Consider the following 26,993-nt stretch of genomic DNA (forward strand, 5'->3'; position numbering starts at 1 on the left):
AGGGAAGTACAAACTCAAGACAGGGTAAAAACCCTGGAATTATGTAACAGTTGCTATAATGAACTTTGGCCGTTAGATCATTTGACAAACTGTACCAGTGACAGAAAACACCACTGTTTCACCATGCAATAAAATACATGCAGCAATAACTCATATATCACTCGCATTATTTATATATATATATATATATATATATATATATATATATATATATATATATACACACACACACACACACACACATATTCAGTAGATATAAAAAGTTTACACACCCCTGTTAAAATGGCAGGTTTTTGTGATTTTAAAAAATGAAACCACAATACACCATTTCAAACTTTTACCACCTTCAATGTGACCTATCCATCCATTGTCTTTTGGCTTTTTCTGGTTAGGGGTCACCACAGCGGAACTCCCGTCTGCTAATGATTGGCAGTAGAGTTTTACATGCTGGCTTGCAGGGCCTAACGCACAACCTTCAGCGAAGGAAAACCCATTCACGCATGTCGACACACAGAAGACGCTCTGAGAATCGAATGTGCAATGTCTAACTGTGACCTATAACCTATACAATTCAACTGAAAAACAAACAAATCTGTTAAGGTAAAAAAATATAAAAAATAAAAAATGTACAATAAGCTGGTTGCATAAGTGTGCACACCCTTAAACTAATACTTTGTTGAAATACCTTTTGATTTAATTATAACTTTCAGTCCTCTTGGTACACACCTGCCATCAATTAAAGAGACTCTGGTTAACCCCAAATAAAGTTCAGCTGTCCTAGTAGGATTTTTCTGACATTAACTTAGTTGCAAAAGCCATGGTTCACAGAGAGATTACAAAGCATCAAAGAAATCTCATTGTTGAAAGGTATCAGTCAGGAGAAGGGTACAAAATAATTTCCACAGTATTGGATATACCATTGAACACAGTGAAGACAGTCATCAAAAAGTGGAGAATATATGGGACAACAGTAATGTTGCAAAGTACTGGACATCCCTCCAAAATTGATGAAAAGACAAGACAAAAACTGGTCAGAAAGGTTGTCAAGTGACCTACAGCAACAATGAAGGAGCTGCAGAAGTTTCTGGCAAGTACTGGTTGTGTACCACATGTGACAACAATCTCATGTATTCTCCATGTCTGGGCTATGGGGTAGGGTTTCAAGATGGAAGCCTTTTCTTGCACAGAAAAACATCCAGACCGAGCTAAAATTTGCAAAACAATACATCAAGTTTCCCAAAAGCATGTGGGAAAATGTGTTATGGTCAGATGAGACCAAGGTTGAACTTTTTCGCCACAATTCCAAAAGCTACGTTTGGCGCAAAAACAACACTTTGCATCAACAAAAGAACACCATCCCTATGGTGAAGCATTCATGCTTTGGGGTTACTTTTCTTCATCTGGAACTGGGGCTTTAGTCAAAATGGAGGGAATTGTCAATAGTCTCAAATACCAGTCACATTTGGCCCAAAACCTTCAGGCATCTGCTAGAAAACTTAAGATGAAGAGGAATTTCACCTTTCAACATGACAATGACCCCAAGCATACATCCAAATCAATAAAAGAATGGCTTCACTAGAAGAAAATTAAAGTTTTGGAATGGCCCAGCCAGAGCCCAGACCTAAATCCAATAGAAAATATGTGAGGTGACCTGAAGAGGGCTGTGCACAAGAGATGTCCTCACAATCTGACACATTTGGAGTGCTTTTGCAAGGAAGAGTGGGCAAATATTGCTAAGTCAAGATCTGCCATGCTGATAGACTCCTACCCAAGAAGACTGAATGCTGTAATTAAATCAAAAGGTGCTTCAACAAAGTATTAGTTTAAGGGTATGCACACTTATGCAACCAGCGTATTGTATGTTTTTTATTTTTTTATATTTTTCCCCTAACAGATTTGTTTGTTTTTCAATTGAATTGTACATGTTAAAAGTCACATTAAAGGTGAGAAAAAGTTTTGAAATTATTGATTGTGGTCTCATTTTTTATATCACAAAAACCTGCCATTTTAACAGGGGTGTGTAAACATTTTATATCTACTGTACATATATATATATATATATATATATATATATATATATATGTATATATATATATATATATATATATATATATATATATATATATATATATATATATATATATATATATATATATATATATATATATATATATATATATATTCCTATACATATATAGATAGATAGATACAGATATAGATATATTGGGAAGCACAGTGGTGCAGCAGACAGTGTTCTCACGTCATAGCAAGAGGTTCTCCTGTTCGAGTGCCAGCTGGGGTAATTTTTAAGAGGATTCTGTATGTCTTCCCTTTATTCATGTGGGTGTTCTCTGGGGGGAACTGGTTTCCTTCCACATTACAAAACCATGCAAAATGTTGATTAGGCACTCTAAATTGACTGTAGGTACAAGGTATAAGTGATACTGAAGAGCAACAGTGGGACAGCTAGCTACCCAATGGTGTGTGCATTGGCTCAGCTACCCAATGGTGTGAGCATTGACTGATTTACCCAATGGTGTGAGCATTGGCTGAGATACCCAATGGTTTGAGCATTGGCTGAGCTACCCAATGGTGTGAGCATTGGCTGAGCTACCCATTGGTGTGAACATTGGCTGATTTACCCAATGGTGTGAGCATTGGCTGAGCTACCCAATGGTTTGAGCACTGGCTGAGCTACCCAGTGGTGTGAGCATTGGCTGAGCTACCCAATGGTGTGAGCATTGGCTGAGCTATCCAATGGTGTGAGCATTGGCTGAGCTACCCAATGGTGTGAGCATTGGTTGAGCTACCCAATGGTGTGAACATTGGCTGAGCTACCCAATGGTGTGAGCACTGGCTGAGCTACCCAATGGTGTGATCACTGGCTGAACTACCCAATGGTATGAGCATTGGCTGAACTACCCAATGGTATGAGCATTGGCTGAGCTACCCAATGGTGTGAGCATTGGCTGAGCTACCCAATGGTGTGAGCATTAGCTGAGCTACCCAATGGTGTGAGCATTGGCTGAGCTACCCAATGGTGTGAAAATTGGCTGAGCTACCCAATGGTGCAAGCATTGGCTGAGCTACCCAATGGTGTGAGCACTGGCTGAGCTACCCAATGGTGTGAGAACTGGTTGAGCTACCCAATGGTGTGAGAATTGGTTGAGCTACCCAATGGTGTGAGCATTGGTTGAGCTACCCAATGGTGTGAGCATTGGCTGAACTACCCAATGGTATGAGCATTGGCTGAACTACCAAATGGTGTGAGCATTGGCTGAGCTACCCAATGGTATGAGCATTGGCTGAGCAGCTACTCAATGGTGTGAGCAATGGCTGAGCTACCCAATGGTGTGAGCATTGGCTGAGCTACCCAATGTGTGAGCATTGGCTGGGGTACCCAATGGTGTGAGCATTGATGAGCTACCCAATGGTGTGAGCATTGGCTGTACATGATTGTCACTGTTGAAGTCACAGCCTGATCCCATGTGGGAAAATGGTAAAAAGGGGTTATATATATTTATTGTAAAGTAAGAAATTAAGCAATGACTGTCAGCATGAAATAAAAACAGCACTTCCCTGACTGAGTGGTAATCCCAGCTGTAAAGGAACATGTAATGTCGTATGCAGTATGTGGTAAGCAGGACACACTACAAGTTACGCTGGTCGAATAGCGAGATGATGACATCAGCAAGAAAAGGAAAGTGGCATTGCTTTCATTTAATTCATCCTCAAGTCTTGCTGAGTACCATGTTTAACAAAATCTCATCAAGATGACACTGATATATGGACTGTAGCTCATATACCACATATCATATAGAGAGGTAGGTTCAAAAATGAAAAAGATAGCTGCATACACAGGTCCCAGGATTAAAAATTGCTGAATTCTGGTGCACGCCCTGGTGCCAGAAATGGAATATAAATGGCAGTGTAGAATCCTCAGGACTTGGAAACATTCCTACAATGGGGTTAGGCCAGGATGAGAGGGAGGATTACCCCCCCACACACACCTTGTTGTAGAATGAAGTAGCAGCCCACAAAAAGTGACAGGCTGAAAAGATCCATAAAGGTGACAGAGCGGCTACTGAGGATAAGGGAAAAATATGAATTGTTCTATTATGCAAGAAGTCCATAATTTTCAGGTAGACGATATTCAGAAAGATTGAGAGACCTTAAAAGGAAAAAAATACTTGTACAAGAAAAACTGTTAAAAGCTTTCCATTAAATTTGTATTCATTAATACAATAGAACAATGAAAAACATTACATAGAAAAAGAAACCTTGGGCCACCTGGAAAAAGAAGTGACAAGGGCAGTGCAAAAACATAAAGAACAAAACCCAGACATTTTTAAATGATCATTGACATGAGCGAGACAACGAGATCTGGTATTGTGCAATATTTATGCAAAGCAGAAAGCAAAACTAATCACTACAGAGATATTTGAATAGAAATATAGGCAAAGGCACCCAGATATGGAAGATTTCACAATACAAAAAATAACAAAGCAAAGGAGGGAGTGTAGTAAAAAGGATTAGTAAAGTAGAAGCTGGAGCCCTGAATTACCTGTAAAGTGCAGGATTTAGCATAGAAAATACAGCACAGACAATTTCTCAACATGATAGAACAATGAATCCCCAAATTAAAGAGAAACAGTTGGTGGGGTGGAAGGCATCTGAAGAATTGCCATATGATAATGCTCTGCAGCCTTCTGTGGGAGACCAGTTAGTTGAAGTTTCACAGCAAGGGAAGGATCAAGAAACAGTGGCAACTGTGATGTAGGCAATGTTTCGAGGTGAAGAGCCAATGAGCTCCCATATGAAATTGCATCAGATAAAGTGGGGTGCATCTGAAGAGGATATGCCACAGGAAGATGTTCTGGAACTCTCTGTAAAATACCCTCAAGAAATGGAGAACAAAGAAGGTGATCTCAGGTTAGAAGAAAATGATCTAAGGGAAGAGCTGCTTGATTTAATAGAGATTGATAAATGTATTAAGATGGATGAAAGAACTAGATTACAGAAAGTGAATAAGGTCCGACATGATAGAAGTCTGGTGAAACAGATGATCACAGGAATTAACACTGTTTAGAGAACTTCTCAATGGCGGCTGGTGACTTCAAATCAAAGGGGGGCTGCAGGAGACAGCTGAATGGGTGGGGTCAAGGGAAAGTGGCGTGGCCAACTAGAAAGGGGAGGAGCTATGCTCAAAACCACAAAAACTAACTTTAATTACATACGCTGCCCTGGGTGGCAAACCATCATTATGAGAGTCCAATCAAGACAAAAATAAGTGTAGAAGAATAAAAATATTTCAATGCATTGGCTGCATGACAGCTTACTTAATATCTAGAAGGAAACAAAAGGTTGTGAGGCATGAAAAAATAAATTACTTTTTAAATACATTACTGGAATGCCAGTCAAAATCAAGTATAAGAAAAACCAGAAGCACTCATCTCAAACCACTTCTCCTTGCACTGCAGTTCTAATTATAATTTATATTCAGCTTTATTAAAGTACCAAGTAACATGCTGAAAGTAGAAATCTCTGCGATGCCCCCACTTTTAAAAATGTTTCTTATCCAAAAAAGACCTGCTGCCTGACAACTATATACTTGTTTCATGGGGAAAACATGAGCAAAGTAAAAAATGAAAAGCAAACAAGAAACAAGCTCAAGATACATTGCTTAAAGGATTACTGTACAGGTTATGGACCACACATGATTGGCATTCTGTTTAGTTTATGGGTAAAGTCTGCAGAGATGACTGGAAGGCTCCAACAAGTGTAATGAGCTTTTTAAAATAATGAAATTCTGTCCTTTAATACCCAAGGCTTATACATTATCTAGTCAAGTATTCTCTGCATGGCAACAACAGAAAGGCTTTCAATGTTGGCAATTCTTTAACAGTATGCTTATTAAAGCTTACTTGCATCTTATGATCTCAGACAAGCTTACCTTATGGTCATTAAAGCATTGCTACTTAAACACAGAGCAACAGGCACTTTCTGAGAAATAAGCATAAATCTGAGTAATAAGCATAAATCAACAGTACAAAAATATGACAGAAACCAGACCGTTCTGCAAAATCAAGGACAGATGAAAAGCCACTGTAGTACTTGTGTCTACCTTGGATGGGGGGACACACTGCACATTTACACTGCATAACTGCTCCTTGTCTTGCTTGGACACATCCAGAGTCACTACAGGGGGGAATGGGGTGCAACAAGTATGTCACAATTTGAAATGTTTCTGGCTGACTGTGATGGCCCTGACACATTTGTCATACCTCTCAACCTCAGAACAATAAATCTGGACAGAGCCATACACAGAAGTGGGACAAAGGCCCAAAAATAAGAACAATCTTTAAATATTGCTCTAATAAACTTAGAAAGATAATAGAATAGGTCTTGCATTAGTATAAATTTTCTGAAAGGTATAAAATCTGAAACTCAAATGTCTGACATTATTTTCTAACATCAGTCTTTAGCGATTTGTCACTAATTTGCCAAAAAACACAATTTTATGAAAAATGGACCAAAAATGTGATGCAAAAATATAAAATAGCCACACAATACAGCTGGGAACCTGTCAAAGAAGGGACACTTTAATATTAGTACTGCTAACTTGAGCAGCTGACAAAATAAAAGAATCTACATGCATTTCAAGTAATCTATAACTTTGATTATTACAGTTATTTCTTAATTGTAAACCCTCCATGTTTTCTTCCAAAATTGCTATTTTGCGGAGGGATTATTAGGGGGAAGAGCAACATTTTGAGCCAAAATCAGGGACAGTTGAGAGGTTGGCTATGCCTAATTTTATAAAGCAATTTATTTGCATGTACCTCTCAACCTGTTAATGCAGTAAATCTGAACAAGGCCAAATATATTGGGAGAACATATAAACAGTACTAAAAGTTCCTCTTGTATAAATTGAGACAGTTGATAGAATAACAGTTCTTACTTTAGCATGTATTTTTCTGAAGGTTATGAAGTCTGAAACTCAGTGTATCATTTAGTGACTTCATTCCTAAATGATTTGCCAGAAAACTACAAATTTTATGAAGAACAAACCAAAAATAAGAAGCAAAAATCTATTTATTCTTTGAAAATCTGGACAGTTGGGAGGTTTAGTTCAGCTGGGCCTGTCTGAGTTTAATGCCCTTCCCCCCTGACAAAATCATGGTTGAATGGAGCCTCTGCAGCCATTCCAATGAACCATTACTTGGCTATTTCACTCCATTTACCATAAACACTAATGTGCATACTGCTTTACTTCTATGATGAGTTGGACTTCATTTAAGTTTTATTTTGTATTTTACAGCACAAACACTAAGTCATCTGCTAAACAAAGCAATGTAGTCTCACAATGAAAACTTAGCATTAAAACTTCTCTGCCCTTGAAACTCACATTCATTGAAACAGCATTGAAACCCACATTCAAAGAAAGTACATTTTGCCAGTGGCAGATAAAGATTAATTTTGGGCTGTTTTCAAATCATAGGCCCCTTACATATGAAACATACATGTGCTCTTTGATACACCTTCCTCATTGTACTAAATTATATTCCTTGTACAATACAGTACAGTTGTTAGAGGGCATTTTAAATTTGTTTTGAACATTTTTCCAGTAAGCAATGAAACAAAATGCATGCACCCATAATGGCAAAACTGCCCAGTTCAGAACATTTATCACAAAAGTTTACTCAGACTTCCACAGTCCACCATTATCAGTAAATATGCACAATTCTACAGTCCACCATTATCAGTAAATATGCACAATTCTACTGTCCATTATCATTATTATATGTACAATCTCTGAAGAAGTAAAAGTCATCTAAATAATTCCACATTAAAGAAATCTGTAACTAATGAAGAGGTTGCTGCTAGCAAACACCTTTATATTTCATGGTTTCATCGAAAAATAAAGCATCTGTTGCCCCTCAGGAATAAATTGCCTATATTACATTAAAAAAATGATAAGCTAGTAATATTGCAAGAGGAAATGGATGGCAAACTGATAACAGACTCATAGTTAGTATCTTCACCAAGGAGAACATTCTCAGTACGGCAGCATCCACCCCTTGTGGGAGTAGAACCCACAGCCTTCTGCATCAAAAGCAAGTGCACAACCTGTTGTGCTATTAACAAGGCAAACTGACTTCATTTAAGCAACACTAAACTTCTGTTCCCCTGCAGCTCTCAGCTTCTTGTAAAATCTACTCAATACTCAACTGCATCTCAACTTCTCAGCACAAGAAAACTGCAAAAAGCCAAAATGTATTTGGGGGGGGGTTAAAAGCCCAAAAATCAGGGACACATTAAACATTGCTTGTATAATCTTGGAAAGTTGCTAGAATAAAATGCTGTGTTACCACCATACTTTTTACTGCCAAGGTCCCTGTGCAAAACAGTCAGAGCAACATACCACTACGCCAAATCAGCTGCTTTGTAAAAGAGAGGAAGACTGAAACTTAAATGGCTATCATTTAGTGAATTCAGTTCTCACCATAGCTGTCAACCTCTTAGTACAAAACACCTGGACAAACCCAGTAATGAGGGAATACAGCCCTCAAGACATATTCAGTGAATTAAGTTCTTGCCATAGCTGTCAACTTTAGCACAAAAAACCTGGACAAAGCCAATAATGGGGGAATACAGTCCCAAGTATAGGAACAAATTTCAAATATTCATCTTATAAACTTAGAAAATTGCTAGAATAAAAGGTTGTGTTACAGTTGTGTTACTATGTATTTTCTGAAGAACATGAAGTCTGAAATTCAAATGCCTGTCAATTTTACTGCTGACAGAACAAAAACAATTTTCAGCAGAGACCCAGGGAGAAATACTGCAGACACGTCTTTGTAAAATGACAGGGCACCAGAGCAAATCCACACAAACACAGAGAAGAGATGCAGACTCCACACAGAAGGCACCCCAGCCAAGAATCAAACCAGAAAACCTATAGCTGTGAGGCAGCAATACTACCACTGCACCATCAAATATGCAAGGAATTAAATATTCTGAAACCTGAAGTCTGAAATTCAAATGCCTGTCAATTTTATTTAACATTTGTTAATCAGGATAGTCTGACTTGGAACAAAAAAATTTCAGCAGAGGCCCAGGAAGAAATAATGCAGACATGTCTTTGTAACATGGGAGAACAGAAAAGCAAACCCACACAAACACAGGGAGAAGATACAGACCCCACAAAGAAGACACCCTAACCAAGAATCAAACCTGAGAACCAGCAGCTGTGAGGCAACAATGCTACCACTGCACCATCAAATATCAAGCATTGCAACATTTACAAACCACAGATATTATGAAGAACAGATCAGATCAAATATGAGGCAAAAATCTGCAATTTGTTTTTTTATAAATGGTGGTGGGTAGGGAATTCAGGTCTTTAACACCTGCATGCAAGGTACAGGGTTCAAGCCTGAGGTATTCCCTACCACACACACACACACACACACACACACACACACACACACACACACACACACACACACACACACACACACACACCTGTAGTAGCAAACCACAAAACCTAAATACACTGCCCTGGGTGCCAAACCGTCATTATGAGAGTCCAATCAAGACAAAATGAAGTGTAGAAGAATAAAAATATTTCAATGCATTGGCTGCATGACAGCTTAATATCTAGATGGAAACAAAAAAGGTTGTGAGGCATGAAAAAATAAATTACTTCTTAAATACATTACTGGAATACCAGTCAAAATCAAGTATAAAAAAACAAGCTTCTCCTTGCACTACAGTTCTAATTATAATTTATATTCAGCTTTATAAAAGTACCAACTAACAGGCTGAAAGTAGCAATCTCTGTGATACCCCCACTTGTAAAAATGTTTCTTATCCAAAAAAGATCTGCTGCCTGACAACTATCTATTTGTTTCATGGGGAAAATATGATCAAAGTAAAAAATGAACAGCAAACAAGAAACGAGCTAAAGATAAATTGCTTAAAGGATTACTGCACAGGTTATGGACCACACATGATTGGCATTCTTTTAGTTTACGGGTAAAGCCTGCAAAGATGACTGCAAATATCCAACAAATGTAATGAGCTTCCGAAAATACTGTAATCCTGTCCTTTATTACAAATACTGTCATATGCATTTCAATACCTAAGGCTTGTACATTATCTAGTTATGTAAATATTCTCCGCATGGCAACAACAAAAAGGCTTTCAGTGTTGGTAATTATTTAACAGTATGTTTATTAAAGGTTACTTGCATCTTACAATCTCAGACAAGCTTACCTGATGGTCATTAAAGCATTGCTACTTAAACACAGAGCAACAGGGCACTGCGACAGCATGCATTTTCTGAATAATAAGAAGCATAAATCAACAGTATAAAAATATGACAGAAAACCAGAACATTCTGCAAAATCAAGTCACTGTCGTAGTTGTGTCTACCTTGGATGGGGGGATACCCTGCACATTTACACTGCATAACTGCTCCTTCCCTTGCTTGGATACATCCAGAGTCACTACATGGGGGAGTGGGGTGCAACAAGTATGTCACAATTTGAAATGTCTCTGGCTGACGATGATGGCTCTGACAATCATACCTCTCAACCTAAGAGCAAGAAATCTGGACAAAGCCATACATAGAAGTGGGACAAAGGCCCAAAATAAGGACAATTTTTAAATATTGCTCTTATAAACTTAGAAAGATAATAGAATAGTAGTAGGTCTTAGTGCTACACAATAGTGAAGCAGGAACAGTTGGGTCTTGGGTGACAGTGAACCAGTTACTTCAGTTAGGAGGGGGTGAGACTCCAATTTACAGTTTCTTTGATTTAATATAAATAAAATCTCAGTAGAATCACGCAATACAAAATATGTTACACACAACATGCATCCAAAAATATAGAGACAAAGCTATTTTAACATTTTTTTATTTTCAAACTTGAAAATAATATAGACATTTTAAATTCTAAAGATGACATGTATAATTATTTACAAACAAATTATACTTAGCAGTTATAAAATAATTACTAGATTCAAAATATATGTAATTTGCTTTTTTGGTACAGACATAAATCCTTCAACATTATATCAATAATCCCAACACATCAGTGTAACAAATGTCAAGTCATCCACTCTAACTATACAACCAAAACAATTTTCATTAGCATTTGTATTCCTCGATCACCTACATCTGACATGAGCTACATGAAAACACTGCCAGTCATACTAAACTGTTTCACTTCCAGTACACAAGGCAGTAATGTGCATATACAAAAAAAAAATTCCATGTCTATAAATGTGAACATTAATCACCCAAGTCTTCTATACACATGGAAGAAGACATAACTGTACTGAACATCTCTGAAAAATTTTACGTGGGATATAGGGACAGGAGAGCAACAAACAGCTGAAGGTACAGTTTGCAATGGACCAATCAATCAAACAGTTGGAAAAGTGAATCATGAGCTACAATACTTACTTTACTTCTGCATCACCTTCACTCTGTTCTTCTTCTAACTTCTTTTCTTTCTTCTTCTTTCTTCTTCTGTTCTTCCTTCAGGCTAGGCTAGCACAGGCTGTACAGCACAGATATTACCATTCAAATAAAAAAAAAATTAAAAAATCCAATACCAAATTAAATTATTAATAAAATCGGACTCCTTGCTTGATTAATCACTTTAACGAATCAATCCACATTCCACAAGCCCACAACTGACTGATTGATTCTCGCTCTTTTCCCAGCACATAAAGCCCGGGAAGAGAGCGACAACCAATCAGCAGTATTTAGCCCAGCAAGCACGTCATGACGTGCCTGCAGACGTCGCAGTCCAAGCCCCTTCCATATCTATGCGGTTTGTGTCTCAACCGCATAGACTTCTGGGAGGTTCTGGGCATCACAATGATGCCTTCTTTGCTCCTCCGGGCTGCAATGAAAACATTTCAGCAAGAATTTAGAAAAAAAACGCTGTTGTGATTGAAGCGCGCAATGCGCATGCGCGTAATTTTGAGTTGCGGACTCGAAATTTAAAGTACAAAAACAGATTTTTTTTTTTACATAAAAAAAAAAACAAAATAAACTACTCAGCTGTCTAGCTGAGGGGCTGCAGTCCGGCAGCCCGATGCCACGAGCCACCCCTGGAACTTCTTGTGATATGACAGAAATAAATAGGACATATTATTGTGCAGCTAAATTAATAACAGACAAAAGGCTTAACCACAAAAATGTAGGGCAGTAAGGGAAAGGAAGAGGAAGGGAAGAAATGAAATGCCATCATGGAGGCACCAAACAGAGAGGAATCAAGACAAGAAGTGTCACAGATCAACAAAAATACTTAGAAAGATAAACACGGTAGAACCAACGGACAGTCGGACAGTATCAAAGATCTGTCAGACCCTAAACTAAAAATACCAGCACATCCAGAAATGACAAAATATGCAGATAAATATAAAGAAAAAGTGCAAACTAAGTAATTCATTTATGACCCCAAAAACGTTTTATGTAGAACAGGGAAACAAAGCAAAAGGAAGAGGAACACCACCCCAATAAAAGAAGAAATTGAAACATTTGGAGAAATATTTATTAAGACCCTGTGGGACATGGCAAAGATGTTCAATGAACAGAAAAATTTAAATAAAAACAAAAAAAAAAAACAGTGAGGAGGTCTAATGCAGATGATATGAAATTTCATGAACTAATGGCCAGAGAAATGTAAACAAAACTAAAGAAAAGAAAAGCTCCTAATTAGAAAACTCTATGCAGTACCTAATTTTTGGTAAAGGTATTAATATTTATTTATTTATTTATTTAACATTTGTTGACCGGGAATGTCCGACTAGGTTACACAGAGCCTGTTTTCAGCGGAGGCCCGGGGAGAAATGCTCCAGATGCATGTCTTTGGAATGTGGGAGGAAACCGGAGTACCCGGAGGAAACCCACGCGAACACAGGGAGAACATGCAAACTCCACACAGAAGGCACCCCAGCCGAGAATCGAACCGGAGAACCTCTTGCTGTGAGGCGACAACGTTAACCGCTGCACCACTGTGCCGCCCACTTTATCTTTACACAGAGATTTAGCTTTGAGTAAGAATTACTTATATGCACATCCTGAATGGACAACAACTCAGTTAACAACAAGAAAAATTATACTCATCCTTAAGAGTGAATGTGCAAGCATTTCTAAAAAATATAGACCAATAACTTGCCCTCCGATTATGTATATAGAAGAAAACTCAAATCATGGCAATAGACCACAAAGATAACAAAAGAAAGTCATATGGAACAAAAGGTCATAGGATCATCTGTTGCTATATAAAGCCATAATAGTTGTAAAAGGGGAAGAATCTAAATATGGCATGGATAGATTGCAAAAAAGCATTTGACAGCATCCAACATTCATGGATAAAGGAGTGCTTACAGATTTATAAGATATATGCTATATTGATCAGTTACATTACAGTGATCATGAAACAGTGGCAAACAACTTTGCAGCTGAGCCATGACAAAGCACAAATTATTATTTCAGGAATAAGAGCTGAAATGAGGATTTTCCAGGATGATTCCCTGTTATTGCTGCTGTTTTGTCTTTCCCTTAACCAAGTAATCTAGAATGAGTAAGCATAGAACTTCCACCTTACACTGAAGCCACAGTATCTCTGTATTGCTTATTAGAACAGTAAATTTTCAGTTGTCACAGCACTTTAAGCCACAAATGATGTTGTCATTTATAAAACAGCAAAGAAGCCAAGAGACGTCATTTGTACCGCTAAAGAAAATTTTAATCACTAGAAAAGTGCTTTTGTCTTCACATAAAAGACTTCAGATAAAAGCCATTTTAAACTACACCTTTTAAATAACTTTTTAAATGAACATGACTGCCAAGCCCCTGAAGAAACCTTTCAAACATTTAAAGAACCACTATACATGTTGATGTCACCAAACATTAAATGAGGTATACAAAAAAAATGAATACACTCTTTAAAAACAAGCTGCATGTTGTACCACATAAAACATATAAAAAAATAATTATTCATATATATATATATATATATATATATATATATATATATATATATAAATCACATCCTTTTTTTAAAAGCAACTTGTATACCTATCTTAAATACGCTTTTAATTTTAATAGGCAAGAAATGGAAATTCATTTAAGCCTGGCCAGCTTCCAGCATTTAGGCAAAGCTGCCAGTATATAGTTTTTTTTTTTCTCTAAAATTAATGTCCATGGTTTTTCCAGTACTATGAATTTAAACCCATGCCCCAGATTTCCATGTGTAAATTTGTATGAGGAGTTATTAGAGATTGTACTAAAAAATAATTATATATTTTTCGAATGGCAATATTGCTTACAACAAAAAAGGGTTGGTGATGGGGTCCGTGTGTGGTTCCTTATTGGCAAACATAGTAAAAGTTTCTTTAGGGGTACAAGTTATGGGTCTTGCATTCTTTGTTTTTTTTATAAATTTGTTCTTACTGGTGATATTGTTTTTTATGTTGCCACTTATACCAACAAAGTCCTAGGGGGAGAGTTATCATACAACCAGTTCAGGCTGACATGGATAAGAGATACTTTCTCATGTGACTGAAAAATCACTTTAAATAAGGATGTTTGTTTAGAGGGCACACATTTGGTAGATGGTTACAATAACTCTCTTCATTCTGAGATGTGAGGTATGAAATCTAATGCTTTTAAAATATAGAACTTATGGGACATGAAGTATGAAATGTAATGCTTTTAAACTATAGAAATTAAAATACAGAAAAAATACTTAGAGAGTAATTTCTATAGAGATAAACTAATTGTCCATACCTTCTCCTACAGTTTCCAAGAAGCTCCCAGCTCTGAATGAAACACAGTCCTTTACTATGATGTTTGAAGGCATCAGATATGTTTACTATAGCAGTCCAATGAATTTCTATGCAGCTGAGGTAAGTCAGAATATTATGCTGGATGTTAAGAAAGTATTTAACTTTATCTAGTTTATAGATTTTGTGGTACATTTGCATGTTATATGACATTACCTGCTCTTATTCTTTAATGAACATGCCAGAAAAATGAGGAGGACCCTTTATGTAACTCTGAGGTATCTGTGAAGAAGTCAGAAAGCTGTACTGCATAAAGATGTAAAAAACAATCTTTCTTTAATTTGCCTTATTTTCTGTCACATTCATGGCTGGTTCTGTCATTCCATTCCATAACTGTTTTATACTATTTCTTTACTTCTTTTCAAAAGGACTAGACAGATTGTTCCAAGTCCAAAATCCCCCAAAGACATCCTCCCCAAATAATATGAAATAAATGGTTTAGTGAGCAAAGAAAAAAAAAAACAATTCCAAATAGGAAAATCAGAAAGCATATAACTATCAACCCTGCTTCATGAGGGACTAAGATCACTGCACCACTAGTGACACTGCAGTTTGGTAAAATTCATTCTAACATTTAGTGATCTTGGATAGAAAGTGGTGTTTTGCAGTGTTATGATTAAATAAACCTTTCTGTAACATCACAAATTATAGTTCACTTGCCTGTTATTCAAGTAGTGCTGCATTTTTATCTATTGTATCTAAACACATACATTCTGAATATAGTACACTCAAAGCTCTATGTTTGTAGCACACCTCACCATCACAAACCTCTCAACCTCTTCACATAAGCCAAAACAAATGGGGAGACAAAGACCCAACAATAGGGACAGATTTTAAATATTGCTCTTATAAATTTAGAAGATGCTAAAATAACAGGTTTTATGTTAACAAGCATTGTCTGAAGGATATGAAGTCTGAAACTTGTGTCTGACATTATATAATGACTTCACACCTTGCTTTGTCAGAAAACCCCATTTTTTTTTTGGTGGAAAAACAGACCATAAATATGAGGCAAAAATCTGGACATTCCATGAAAATCTGGACTGTTGAGAAGTATATACCATCATGTTTTAAGCTGACACCCTGTGTGATATGTAGTCTATAGCTGCTTCACTTCTTCTTACATTAAAGCATCTTTAGCCTGTCTTGTGCTTGCTGACTCTATTCCTGCCTTGTGTATGATTATGTCTGCTGATGGGCTTTCACGCATTCCTTATTGCTTCTAAACTGCACAATGTACTCCACTTAGCTTACCTATCAATGGCCGGAATCACCCTGGCCAAGCATCCATTTTGTCAAGCTGTACTGATAAATCCGCGGTGCCTCTTGACAGGGAGCTCACTGAAGTGACCGTGGATTAAAGGGAAGAAAGAAAGAAAAAAACAACCTGTTATGTGGCATATACAGCCATGGAAGGTGGTCAGTGAAGAGATGACCACATACAGAACCTGTTTAATGCAGCCCAAAACAGACCTAGGCAGAGGATAAGTAGCAGTCTCACAATGCCAAAAATGTAAAAGTGCCTTTAATGGGCAATGCCTGAAAATGGTAATTTGTGATCAGTGTACTACCCGGTAAATAAATGTAAAATAAAATAAAAATAATGAACAGAGTAGGTGATGAAAACTAAAGCACAAACCACAGGCTAACAGAAAACAGAACAGGATGGTCCTGCAGAGTAATTCACAGCTGTGCAAACACAAAACAAATGAAATCCCATTCAGCTGAAAGTAGAAAAGCACCATATAAATCAGGAAAATAGGATGGAAGGTATTTGTAAGAGGCTTATCCTGGCCTAGGTCACAACAGGCAGTGGTGCAAAGGAAAGCTTGGATGACCAAGAGGCAGATCAACACACCATCAATGAGCACATAGCTAACAACAGCAGTAAGGTCCCACAGTACACCCCAGTTCTACTCAAGCTGTCATCATCATCATTATCTTCAATCCCCCTTTTTCCATTTTTTGCATGGGGTCAGGGTGCTATGTCAACTGTTTCCATCTGTCTCGGTTCAATACCACTCTCTTACCTTTTCTGACAGTCATACCTGGTTGTCACAGGTCATCTCTTCCACAATTTAGCCACCTCTTTGCTGTACCTCCCCCTTTTCTCTTGCCTTCTTCCTGTCTGTCCTAAATCTTCTTCACCAGATTGTCTTCTGCTTTCCTGCACATGCACCTGAACCACCGTAATCTTTCTCTTTGACCATCTCTGCAACTCTAGTGCTACTTTAGTTTCTGCTCTGATGCCCTCATTTCTTTGTGTACCCCACAGTGTGCATCCTACCTCCCTTCTCAGGCACTTCATCTCCATCACCTCTAGCCTCCTCGACTGCTCTGCCTTTACTGCCCCAGTTTCTGTATCATACAGTAGTACTGGTTGCACCACTATTCTGTATGTGTTACTTTTAAGCTTCTTTGGCATTTCTTGTCATACACTACCCCTGACACTCTGTGCCATTTGACTGCAGTCTGTCTGATTCTAGCTTTGATCTCCTCATTCACACTTCCTTTCACCTCAACCACCCTTTCAGATACTAAACGCTGTTAACCTGTTAGTATGTTTCCTCTTGTCTCAGTTCCAGCTTCTTCTGATTGCCCTCATTGGCTGCCATGGCAACTGTCTTACTGTGCTTATTTGCATCCCATGCACACAGCCTGCCACTGTAATTTACTTCTCCTTGTGATTGGTGGGCAATTTGCCAGCTGCCCCCCTTTTCAAAATATAAAGCAAGGCAGGAGAATGACATCACTACTTCTGGTACTTCAGCTGGAGTAAGTCTGCTGGCCTGCATAAACACATACAAGTCATTTACAGGAAGAAGAAGCAGAACCATATGGAATTCCTGTGTGAGTCCATCATACATGAGCTTTTTCCCAGACACTGTCCAGGGTACTAAAAGCTGCCATAATGAAAGCCAGCACCCACACATCCATAAATATAGGCAGAACACAGCCAACCCTGGAAGGTATGGGCACAGTATAAAAGGAGGCTGCAGAATAATGTCAGACTCTAGAATTTAACACAGGAAGGTGCAAATGGGACTCAATACAGTCAGAACCTATGATGATGGTACCGGTGACTATACATGTGGAACAGTGACACAGCCACAGCCTGCAATACACAGGGAAATTATCGTTACAGCCACTAATGTCGAACATTCACAATACTGAACATTTTGCACATCAGTACTTCTGGTTATGCTGATGTGAGTGGGAATTTGCCCTTTCCGAACTGTTGTGCGATCTCAGAGTTGGCATATATATATTGTTAGAATTATGGGGGTGCAGTGGGACTTGTTCCCTATACATAAGATCATTTTGCTAATTTTTCATTGTGTTTTTGATATTTTGCTTTCACTGTTTTCAGATCAATGTCTTCCACATCAGAGTTTTCTTTTTTTCGATGTTTGTTGACACTTTTGTATATATCTATATAACTATCTATAGATAGAGATAAAAGGTGATAAAGGGCATCTCAATACATGGAGTTTTAAAATGAACAGTCATTCTTAATTTCAAAAGTTGTTTGAGAGACATTACAGAACTACAGAACTATTTATTGGACTTTCCGTTCCATTAAATTGTACTATGTATTTAAGATCGCTGAACATATAACCTGCCCTATTTGTACACGTTGTGTCTTCTGTTTGCCTTACTCATGGTTCTTCTTTTAGCTCCTTGCCCATTCCAGGCCATCCTTGCAGGATTATGCTGTCTTATAGTGCACTAACCATTCAAAGGTTCACAGGTTTATCCAGATAAATGTTAACCTAACCAATGCCATTCCCACTTCATGTAACTCCTTTCCATAAGAGATTGTGGGGTCAGCACCTGGGTGTATTTAAGGTTACCCATCCATTCATCTAAGTTGTTCTTGAAGAAGTAGGTGAGTCTTTTCCAGAGAATAATTCTTTGGAAGTGGTATTTATCCCATCAGCAGGTTCTATTTACATACAAATAGAGGTTTACATCTCTTGTATGGGTTCTTGTGGTATTTCAAGCTGTGAGACTATGTAGAAGGTCACACAGGACATGGTCATTTTAGGGCTTTTTGCTAGGTAGAGGTACCCTCCCCCGGAGTCTGTAAGAGCTGGAAAATGAAGAGAAATTGTATTTATCCTAGTATCTAATGTATTATTATTTATCAATAGTAGTTATAGTAGTATTGGGATTATTATTGCCGTCGATCCAAGTATGTAATATTTTAAGTATCCTCTTTGGCATCTATTTTCACTGAAGTAAAATCCAGTGCCAAAGGGCTCTGGTTGACTGAAAGTCAGGAGTAGTCATTGAATCCTCAAATGATGTAGCCATCCTGCAGGAAGGTTTGTCTCAATTAAATAAATGGTGCCAAACTAAGGACCAAAACTAAATGCCAAAAATGTATCATTCTATCCTGTGGGAAGTCATCTACCACAGGGAACTATCACATTGACAGTGTGCCCCAACAGCTGACCCAGTTATTCAAGATTTGGGAAATTATGTGGACAGTGACCTAACTTTTGATCAACATGTGTCTATTGTTGTAAGAATGTCCTTCTATATTGCACAGCTTATAAACAAAGGGATTGTGTCTAGATCTAGGGATGTCATTGTCCTCTTTACTCAGCCCTCATTAGGCCAGTCATTGAATGTAATTTCCCCTTTGGCATGTATCTGTGCAGACACATGTGACAACTTGAACACCACAGATATACCTTTTTAAAAGGATATGAGGGGGTCAAAGAAGAGTTTATTGCCTATGAAAGCATCCAAGTCCCTAATAACTTTATAGATTTTGATGGTGATGGCATTTATGTGGTAACTACGTGTGCTCATGTTTTCCAAAAGACAAGATAAAGCACTTTTGGTCCTGACATCATTTACTTGTATGTGGCAGACCTTCTTGTTGGCTGGGGGACTCCCCTGACAAGTGGATTATGTCTCCAAGTTTGCAGTCATCTAAAAAGTGGGTCAACCAGAAATCTTAACATCACCTTGGACATGACAGACTGGAGAGACCTCATTTGCTGTAGGTACTTTGTGCGGTACATGTCAAAAGGGGCATTATACTCAATTATGGGCCTGATTAGTGACAAGTATAGAGGGGTTATAACCTTCTTTACTCTAGAAGTGATGCCTTTGCTAATTACGTGTGCTACAAAGAAGGCCTTCCTTACTACAGCTTACACATGATGGTAAAAGTTAAGGTCACAGTCTACTTGTGATCCCAGATCACTTACCACTTCATAAGTACATAGGGTATTGTTGTTAATTTGATAGTGTGAAGGGACATTGTTTTTACCAAAAGGAATGAAGATGCATTTCTTTGCATTTAGTTTGAAACCTTGACTAAGACACCAGTCATTATTCTGTAATGGACCTTTTGCACATCAGTAAAATAAACAGTATCAGAACCACTAGATCCATGGATTTAAATCTTGCTTGTGACATAAATTGGACATGTTGGTGAGACAGATATGTGTCCCAGAGGATTCCCATGCTCTGGAACAGGCTCCCCATCTATGTGAAGCATAGTCCATCCCTAACCCTATTTAGGCATAATGTTGACCAATGGATGAGAATTTGGAAATTCACCCTGGGTCTGGCGTCCCATATCTCTGGTAGACAGAGGCAGACAGTACTGCACAATCTATCATGCCCCCCACCCCACATAACCTGTAGAAACTTCCTAATTAGCATAACACCTCATAATAAATGCCCATGTTACAATGGGGACACAATTAGGTTGCGTTGCACAGCTAGGCTTATAAAGGCCCTGATGGTCATTAGCCTACTATATACCTATGAACCTATGAACTTATGAGTGGGCACACCTATGAACTTATGAGTGGGCACAGGGTGTTAGCCACTTGAATCAATAATGTCATACTGCAGTGAGTTTGGTTCACATCCCAGGAATCTCAATTCCATACCTGACTCCTCATTCTGATTTGAATCTGGCTTCAAAAAAGACATGTCCTGTCAGTGTTCTGGGTAGGACTACATTCTAGTGTGAAACAGAGAGAGATATAAAAATCATTTTCTGCCTGTGGTAGCCATCATATCAGGCCAGCTGGACCAGGATGGTGATGGCCCATTCAAGTCAACTAATATTTGGATCAAGATGGGAATGAATTAATGTCCTTAACAGTGATGTCCAGCAGTGGACATCAGTGCAGGCTCAGGTATAATGACCGACAGGGACGACATCCTGACCAACCTGCCCTGTGTGTCACAGAAGTACAAGAAAGATGGACAGAGTTGTTTAGTAAGTATGACCACTTCATTATTAATACAGTATTTCATATTCATTAATATTGCCTATGTGTAGGTAGACACCAATGATGTCATTGCAGCATTTTGTTTTATTTTTCCTGCAATTGTACTTAACATAACGTATTCTTCACTTTTTTTAACCAAGTCCAATTTAAAGTGAAGCATTTTATAGCCGTTGCCTGCTGCTACATTAGTATCTTTAGAGTTTAGCACATTTGATCAGGTTTGCAAACAGCAGTGTGTATAACTTAGCTATAAATGAAATAAAAAGTAAATGGAAAATCCCATTCCAGTCTCTTTACTGAAGATAGCTTGCAAGTTATTGATAATTTATTAGGAATTTCCAAAACTGTTCATAAGGTCTGCAGGGGTTACTTTCAAGAGCACCATGTACATTGGGGGAGAGGGACTACTGAATTACTTATCGGTCACAAATTTGCTGCTATCTCAACTTTGCAGCAATTTCTTTTCAGCAAGGTTAGAGTCATGCAGGAAAGTGCATGTAAATATTGCAATCAAATGTCAGAAAGACAACATGCAATTAATATGACCAATCCATTTACACGTCTTGCAGTCAGATTGACACGTACATGAATGTGGCCTTGCTGAGATGGACAAACTGTGAATCTGCCACTGCAGCAAAATTCTTAACCAGTAAGTAGGTTAATACCCCCCAGTAGATTAATACCCACCCAGTACATGGTACTCTTGAAATGATGATAAACAAACGAGCCAGCAAACTGCAGCAAGAGTAGTCCCAGTAGTTCGACACACCACAAATGTTCTAACGTTTAAACAGTTTATTAAAACATGCAACGTTTTCGTTGCTCTCACAGCTTCTTCAGAAAAAATTCAAAACAGTCTAAAAATATTTGACTTCAGCAATGTGGGTTTTAAAAACTCATAAGGCTGCCATAGCCAATCAGTTTATCTGATGTGTTACATATTAATGAACACAATCCCTATGTTAACCCTTTAGTTACATTTCTCTATTTTAATCCTAGCAGTCACCCTGTTCAAATTCCATACCAATTACATAATGTCAGTTAAATTCATAATTTATAACTATTATACTTAAACATTAAATACATTCTATTCAAAAGGATAAAGTAAAATAAGAAACAATAGACAATTAATAGAATATATATCCTTAGATGTTTGTTACAGTCTATCAAACAACACCTACTATAAAAAATGTGTAAATTTATAATCTCATATAACTTTTAAGCTTTAGCCAACAAGAAATACTACAGTGGTCATTCAGACCAGGGGAAGTGCAAGCGTTTAGTTTTAGTTGCCAAACTAATTCAGCACATTCGAGCATTAAAGATGTTGGTCCCCCTCTAATGTTTTCAATAACTTGATCTATAGCTGTAAATGAAAAAGTATGCCCAGGACACTGTTCAACGTGTCTTGCTAGGGCATTTTCCTTCTTACTTTTAGAGATAGCATATGTGTGTTCGTAAATTCTATCTCTAAATCTACGGTCCGTCTTACCTATATAGTAAGCAGGACAGATGTTACACTGTGCTAAATAAATAATACTTTTAGAGTTACAGTCAAGTCTTTGTTTTATCCAATATTGTATTGGTGTTTTATTGACTGTAAATTTATTCATAGGTTTAATATTCCTACACATATTGCACATTCCACATTGAAAACACCCTTTTGTTTTGTTGATGAAAGTTATAGCTTTATTTTCTAATGTCTTTTTCAAATTGATTCCTTTCTTGAAAATGACCTGAAACCTAGTGCCTAGTCTATTCCATAGGTTGAAATCTCTCCCCAATAACTGCCAGTTCTTAATTAATATTGATACTATTGCGTCACTGTCTTTGTTAAAAGTTGTTATAAAACTAGTGTTGAACTTCACTTTGTTTTTGGTTAATATTCCAACAGATGTTATCATCTCTCTTTCACTTATTAATGAGTTTTCTAAATGTACCCTGTCAATCGATCCTGTACCTATTGTGTTCTTTGTTTTTTTCTTTCTAAGGATGGCTGTTAACAATCCATTATTTCTTTTCAATCTAATTTCACTAGTTATTTCTAGTATTAGTGACTTAGAGTACCCACGATTTATAAACATATTTCTCAAATTGTCACACTCAATGTCAAAATCGTTGTCACAAGTACATAATCTTGTTGCCCTCACTAATTGTCCCTTAACTATGGAACGTTTTTGTTTGAACGGGTGGGCACTGGTAAAATGTAGATAGGAGTTACAATATGTTGGTTTGCGGTATATGTTTGATATTATTCCATTGGAACTCGTTTCTCTAATTAATGACAAATCTAAATAGTCAATTTGGTTCGAATGGAAAGTGTGAGTGAATTTGAAGAACTCTGTTGTGAAATTAAGATATTCAACAAAATCAAAAGCTTCTTGTTGGGTACCCTTAAAAATAACAAAAATATCATCAAGGAATCTAGTGTATAGTTTAATTTTGTTGTTCCTGAAACTTTCTTCAAAAATGAATGTTTTCTCCCAATGGGCAACTACGATGTTTGCTAAACTAGCTCCACAAGGCGAGCCCATCGCTACGCCTTGTTTCTGCAAATAATAAGTATTGTTAAAAGTGAAATAATTATTACTCAAAATAATGTCTATTAGTTCAGAAACTAGTTTAATTTCGTCATCTGGTACTTCAAGATGTTTCAGTACTAGTTCAGTCCATTCAGTAGCTTCCATATGGGGTATAGACGTATATAAATCAATTACGTCTATTGTTATAAAGTTGTCATCAATATCCATTTCTATCTCATTTAAGTTTGATAACAATGTCCAGGAATCTTTACAAATCTGAGGCAGTTTCTTGATGTATTTTTGTAAAATGTGGTCAACTAATTTGGAAGACGGATATGTGAGGGAAGCCCTTGCATCAATTAGACATCTCAATGGTGGATTGTTAAGATTTTTATGGATTTTCGGTATTCCGAACATTACTGCGAGTTTAGGGAATGGGATGTTAATAAAGTTGAATGTGTCCAAGTCTATTCTCCCTTCAATAAACAAGTCCCTCAGGTAGCCTTTTACCCTACTTCGAGCTATATTGTATTCGTTTAATGTAGCTACACTGTAAGCTGTACTCAACAGTACTTCTTCCATCTTATAAATGTAATTGTCTACGTCGAAGATAACAAGGCCCCCACCCTTATCAGGTTTTATACATCTCACCCCTTGTGTTCTCAATAGTGCTAAAGCTTCTTTTTCTTGTTTCGTAACATTATCTTGTATATTGAAATGTCTTGGTCGAGAGTGCAGGTGCCTAATATCCATTTCTGATACACTCTCAAAAGGATTTAACAAGGGGTGAAGTGGTGGATTAAAAGTGCTTGCAGGTTTGAATGTGATACTGTTATTATCATTATTACCTAGTACACAAGTTAAATTCAATTTTCTAACAAAACACTTCAATTCTATCAACACTTCTGGGAGATTCATATTTTTGGTTGGCACAAAGGTGTTACCTTTGGCTAAAACATCAACAAGTACAGGATCTAAGTCAATAGACGAATAATTATAAATAACAAAGTCACCAGTTGAATTTTTTAACAAGACTGGTTTGTTAGTTAATGTTTGTTCTTGTTGTTCCAGTATTTGGATTTCTGGTTCCGGGCAGCTCTGGCATAAGTTGTGTTCAATTGCTGCCCGTCCTTCTGAAAAACCGGCTCATTGGGGACATTCTGTTGTCTCAAGTCACTATTGGTATTTTGGTTGGCCCTATTCGAGAGCAACCTTTCACTCCGTCTCAAAGCCCCTTCTTTTGTAGAAGCTTGTTCATGTTTAGTTATTGTGTCATAGTCATTGTTTGGCTGTTTGGCATTTTTGTTGTTGAAAGGGTACTTTTTATTGAACCAAATTTGTGACTCGTGGGGTACTGGGTATGCAGTCTTGTCTGGATACGCTATCCGGTCTCTAGTCAATTTCTTCACCTTTGTCTGTTTAAGTTTGTCCAACAGTTGGTCAATACTGTCAAACACTCTAGAGTAGTCGTATCTGTATCTGTGATAATCACAGTCATTTTTTATGTCGTCATCAATTTTTTGGACTTCAAGTAAAAGTTCATCAATTTGCAAAGAATAATATTTAATCATCATTTCCATTAATTGAAATCCTGTGTTATCAAACAGATTGATTAAGTCTCTATGGAAGGGTGACTCAGGGATTAAACCAGTAGGGAAGTGGAAGCAGCGAAGTCCCTTAGGGACAAGTCTTTCTTTAAGACATTGTTTAAAATAAGTTACTTCCAATTGTAACTTTTTAATCTTCAATAACTTAATATAAAAAACTTTTAGTTTATCAGTCATTGCAGTATTACTTACATTACTGTGGCTATCTTCGCTGGCCGGCCTCTCTTCGTTTAGGTTAAAAGCTGTTCTTAAGGTCTCTGTGTTACAGATCCAATCCTTAAACGAAACGGTGCCCATAAGCTCTGCATTACTGCCACTGCCTGTAATGTTGCCATTCTCAATGTTAGTTTGTGTTCGTGGTCTATCTAGTTGACACGGTGGAACATTTTAAGTATAATAGTTATAACAGTTATAATAGTTATAAATTATGAATTTAACTGACATTATGTAATTGGTATGGAATTTGAACAGGGTGACTGCTAGGATTAAAATAGAGAAATGTAACTAAAGGGTTAACATAGGGATTGTGTTCATTAATATGTAACACATCAGATAAACTGATTGGCTATGGCAGCCTTATGAGTTTTTAAAACCCACATTGCTGAAGTCAAATATTTTTAGACTGTTTTGAATTTTTTCTGAAGAAGTTGTGAGAGCAACGAAAACGTTGCATGTTTTAATAAACTGTTTAAACGTTAGAACATTTGTGGTGTGTCGAACTACTGGGACTACTCTTGCTGCAGTTTGCTGGCTCGTTTGTTTATCATAGTTTTCCTGTTTCGTTGTTTTTTGGACTCTTGAAATGATGTCTGTTCTTTACACACTGATGAAGGCATATTTCTGCCGAAACCGGTCTGTTATTAAATAAAATATTAGATTTTATTAGTTATTTTTTGGGATTGGCTTTCTGTTCATGTTGCTGACCTGCTATGTTTGGACTCTTGAAATGATCCCTTTGCAAATTTGAGAAGTGTCTGTAACAATTTAATTTTGTCTACAATGCATTCCTGACCTATTTTTAAGGGAAACTTAACATCAGAAACACAGTTCCATTCTTTTGCTACATAGTTACATAGTTACATAGTTACAAGTCAGGAAAGATAACCAGGAAAATGGTCTTGTTTGCTATGGTTTGTCAGTTTCACTATGGTTACAGGTCACATTACATGTTGGATGTCCTGATTAAAAAAATTTTAAGGAAAAGCGGAGGAAGATTTTCATGATACATTTCATTTTCATTGTGGAAATCACCAAGCAAACATGGGAAAAATGTAACCCTGCAGCTGGCAATGTTACATAAACATCAGACACTCAAGGAATTGTGTTACTTAAACTTTATCACTTCTTTCTGATCACATGATGAGTGCTTCTTGTAGAGGAAAAAGGCATCCCCCGACCCCATAAATACTGCTCCCCTAAAGAAAACAATAGCACTAATAAGAATTAATTAATAAAATTAATACAATTAAGAAGTATCAGAAATATACATATTTCATGATGAGTTGGGCACTGTGATGCTGCAAATACATGAAATCCAACAGTGCAATAATGTCAGGAAATGTATCGCGACATATAACACCATTTTGTTAAGATTAATATTGTTTCTGACATACAATATTATTCACATTATTAAGAAATAATAATGAAAGCAATGCTGCTGCTTTCATATTTTACTGTTAATGTAAAGTAATTTTATTGCATTACTTGTCAGGTGGTGCTGCGGT

The 26,993-nt window shown here is 37.2% G+C and overlaps 1 protein-coding gene across 1 annotated transcript in view; it reads left to right on the top strand.

Annotated features, from left to right (window-relative positions):
- LOC122803646 (lectin-like) overlaps positions 1-26,993 on the top strand; it is a 320,457-nt gene that overhangs the window by 147,538 nt on the left and 145,926 nt on the right. The window contains exon 4 of the mRNA XM_044073401.1: positions 14,831-14,937. Within this exon, the coding sequence (XP_043929336.1) occupies positions 14,831-14,937 (107 nt within the window). The remainder of the gene's footprint in view (positions 1-14,830; positions 14,938-26,993) is intronic.

The sequence above is a fragment of the Protopterus annectens genome, chromosome 5.part1, assembly GCF_019279795.1.
Source record: "Protopterus annectens isolate FY-2018-M chromosome 5.part1, PAN1.0, whole genome shotgun sequence".
NCBI classification, from domain to species: Eukaryota; Metazoa; Chordata; order Ceratodontiformes; family Protopteridae; genus Protopterus; species Protopterus annectens.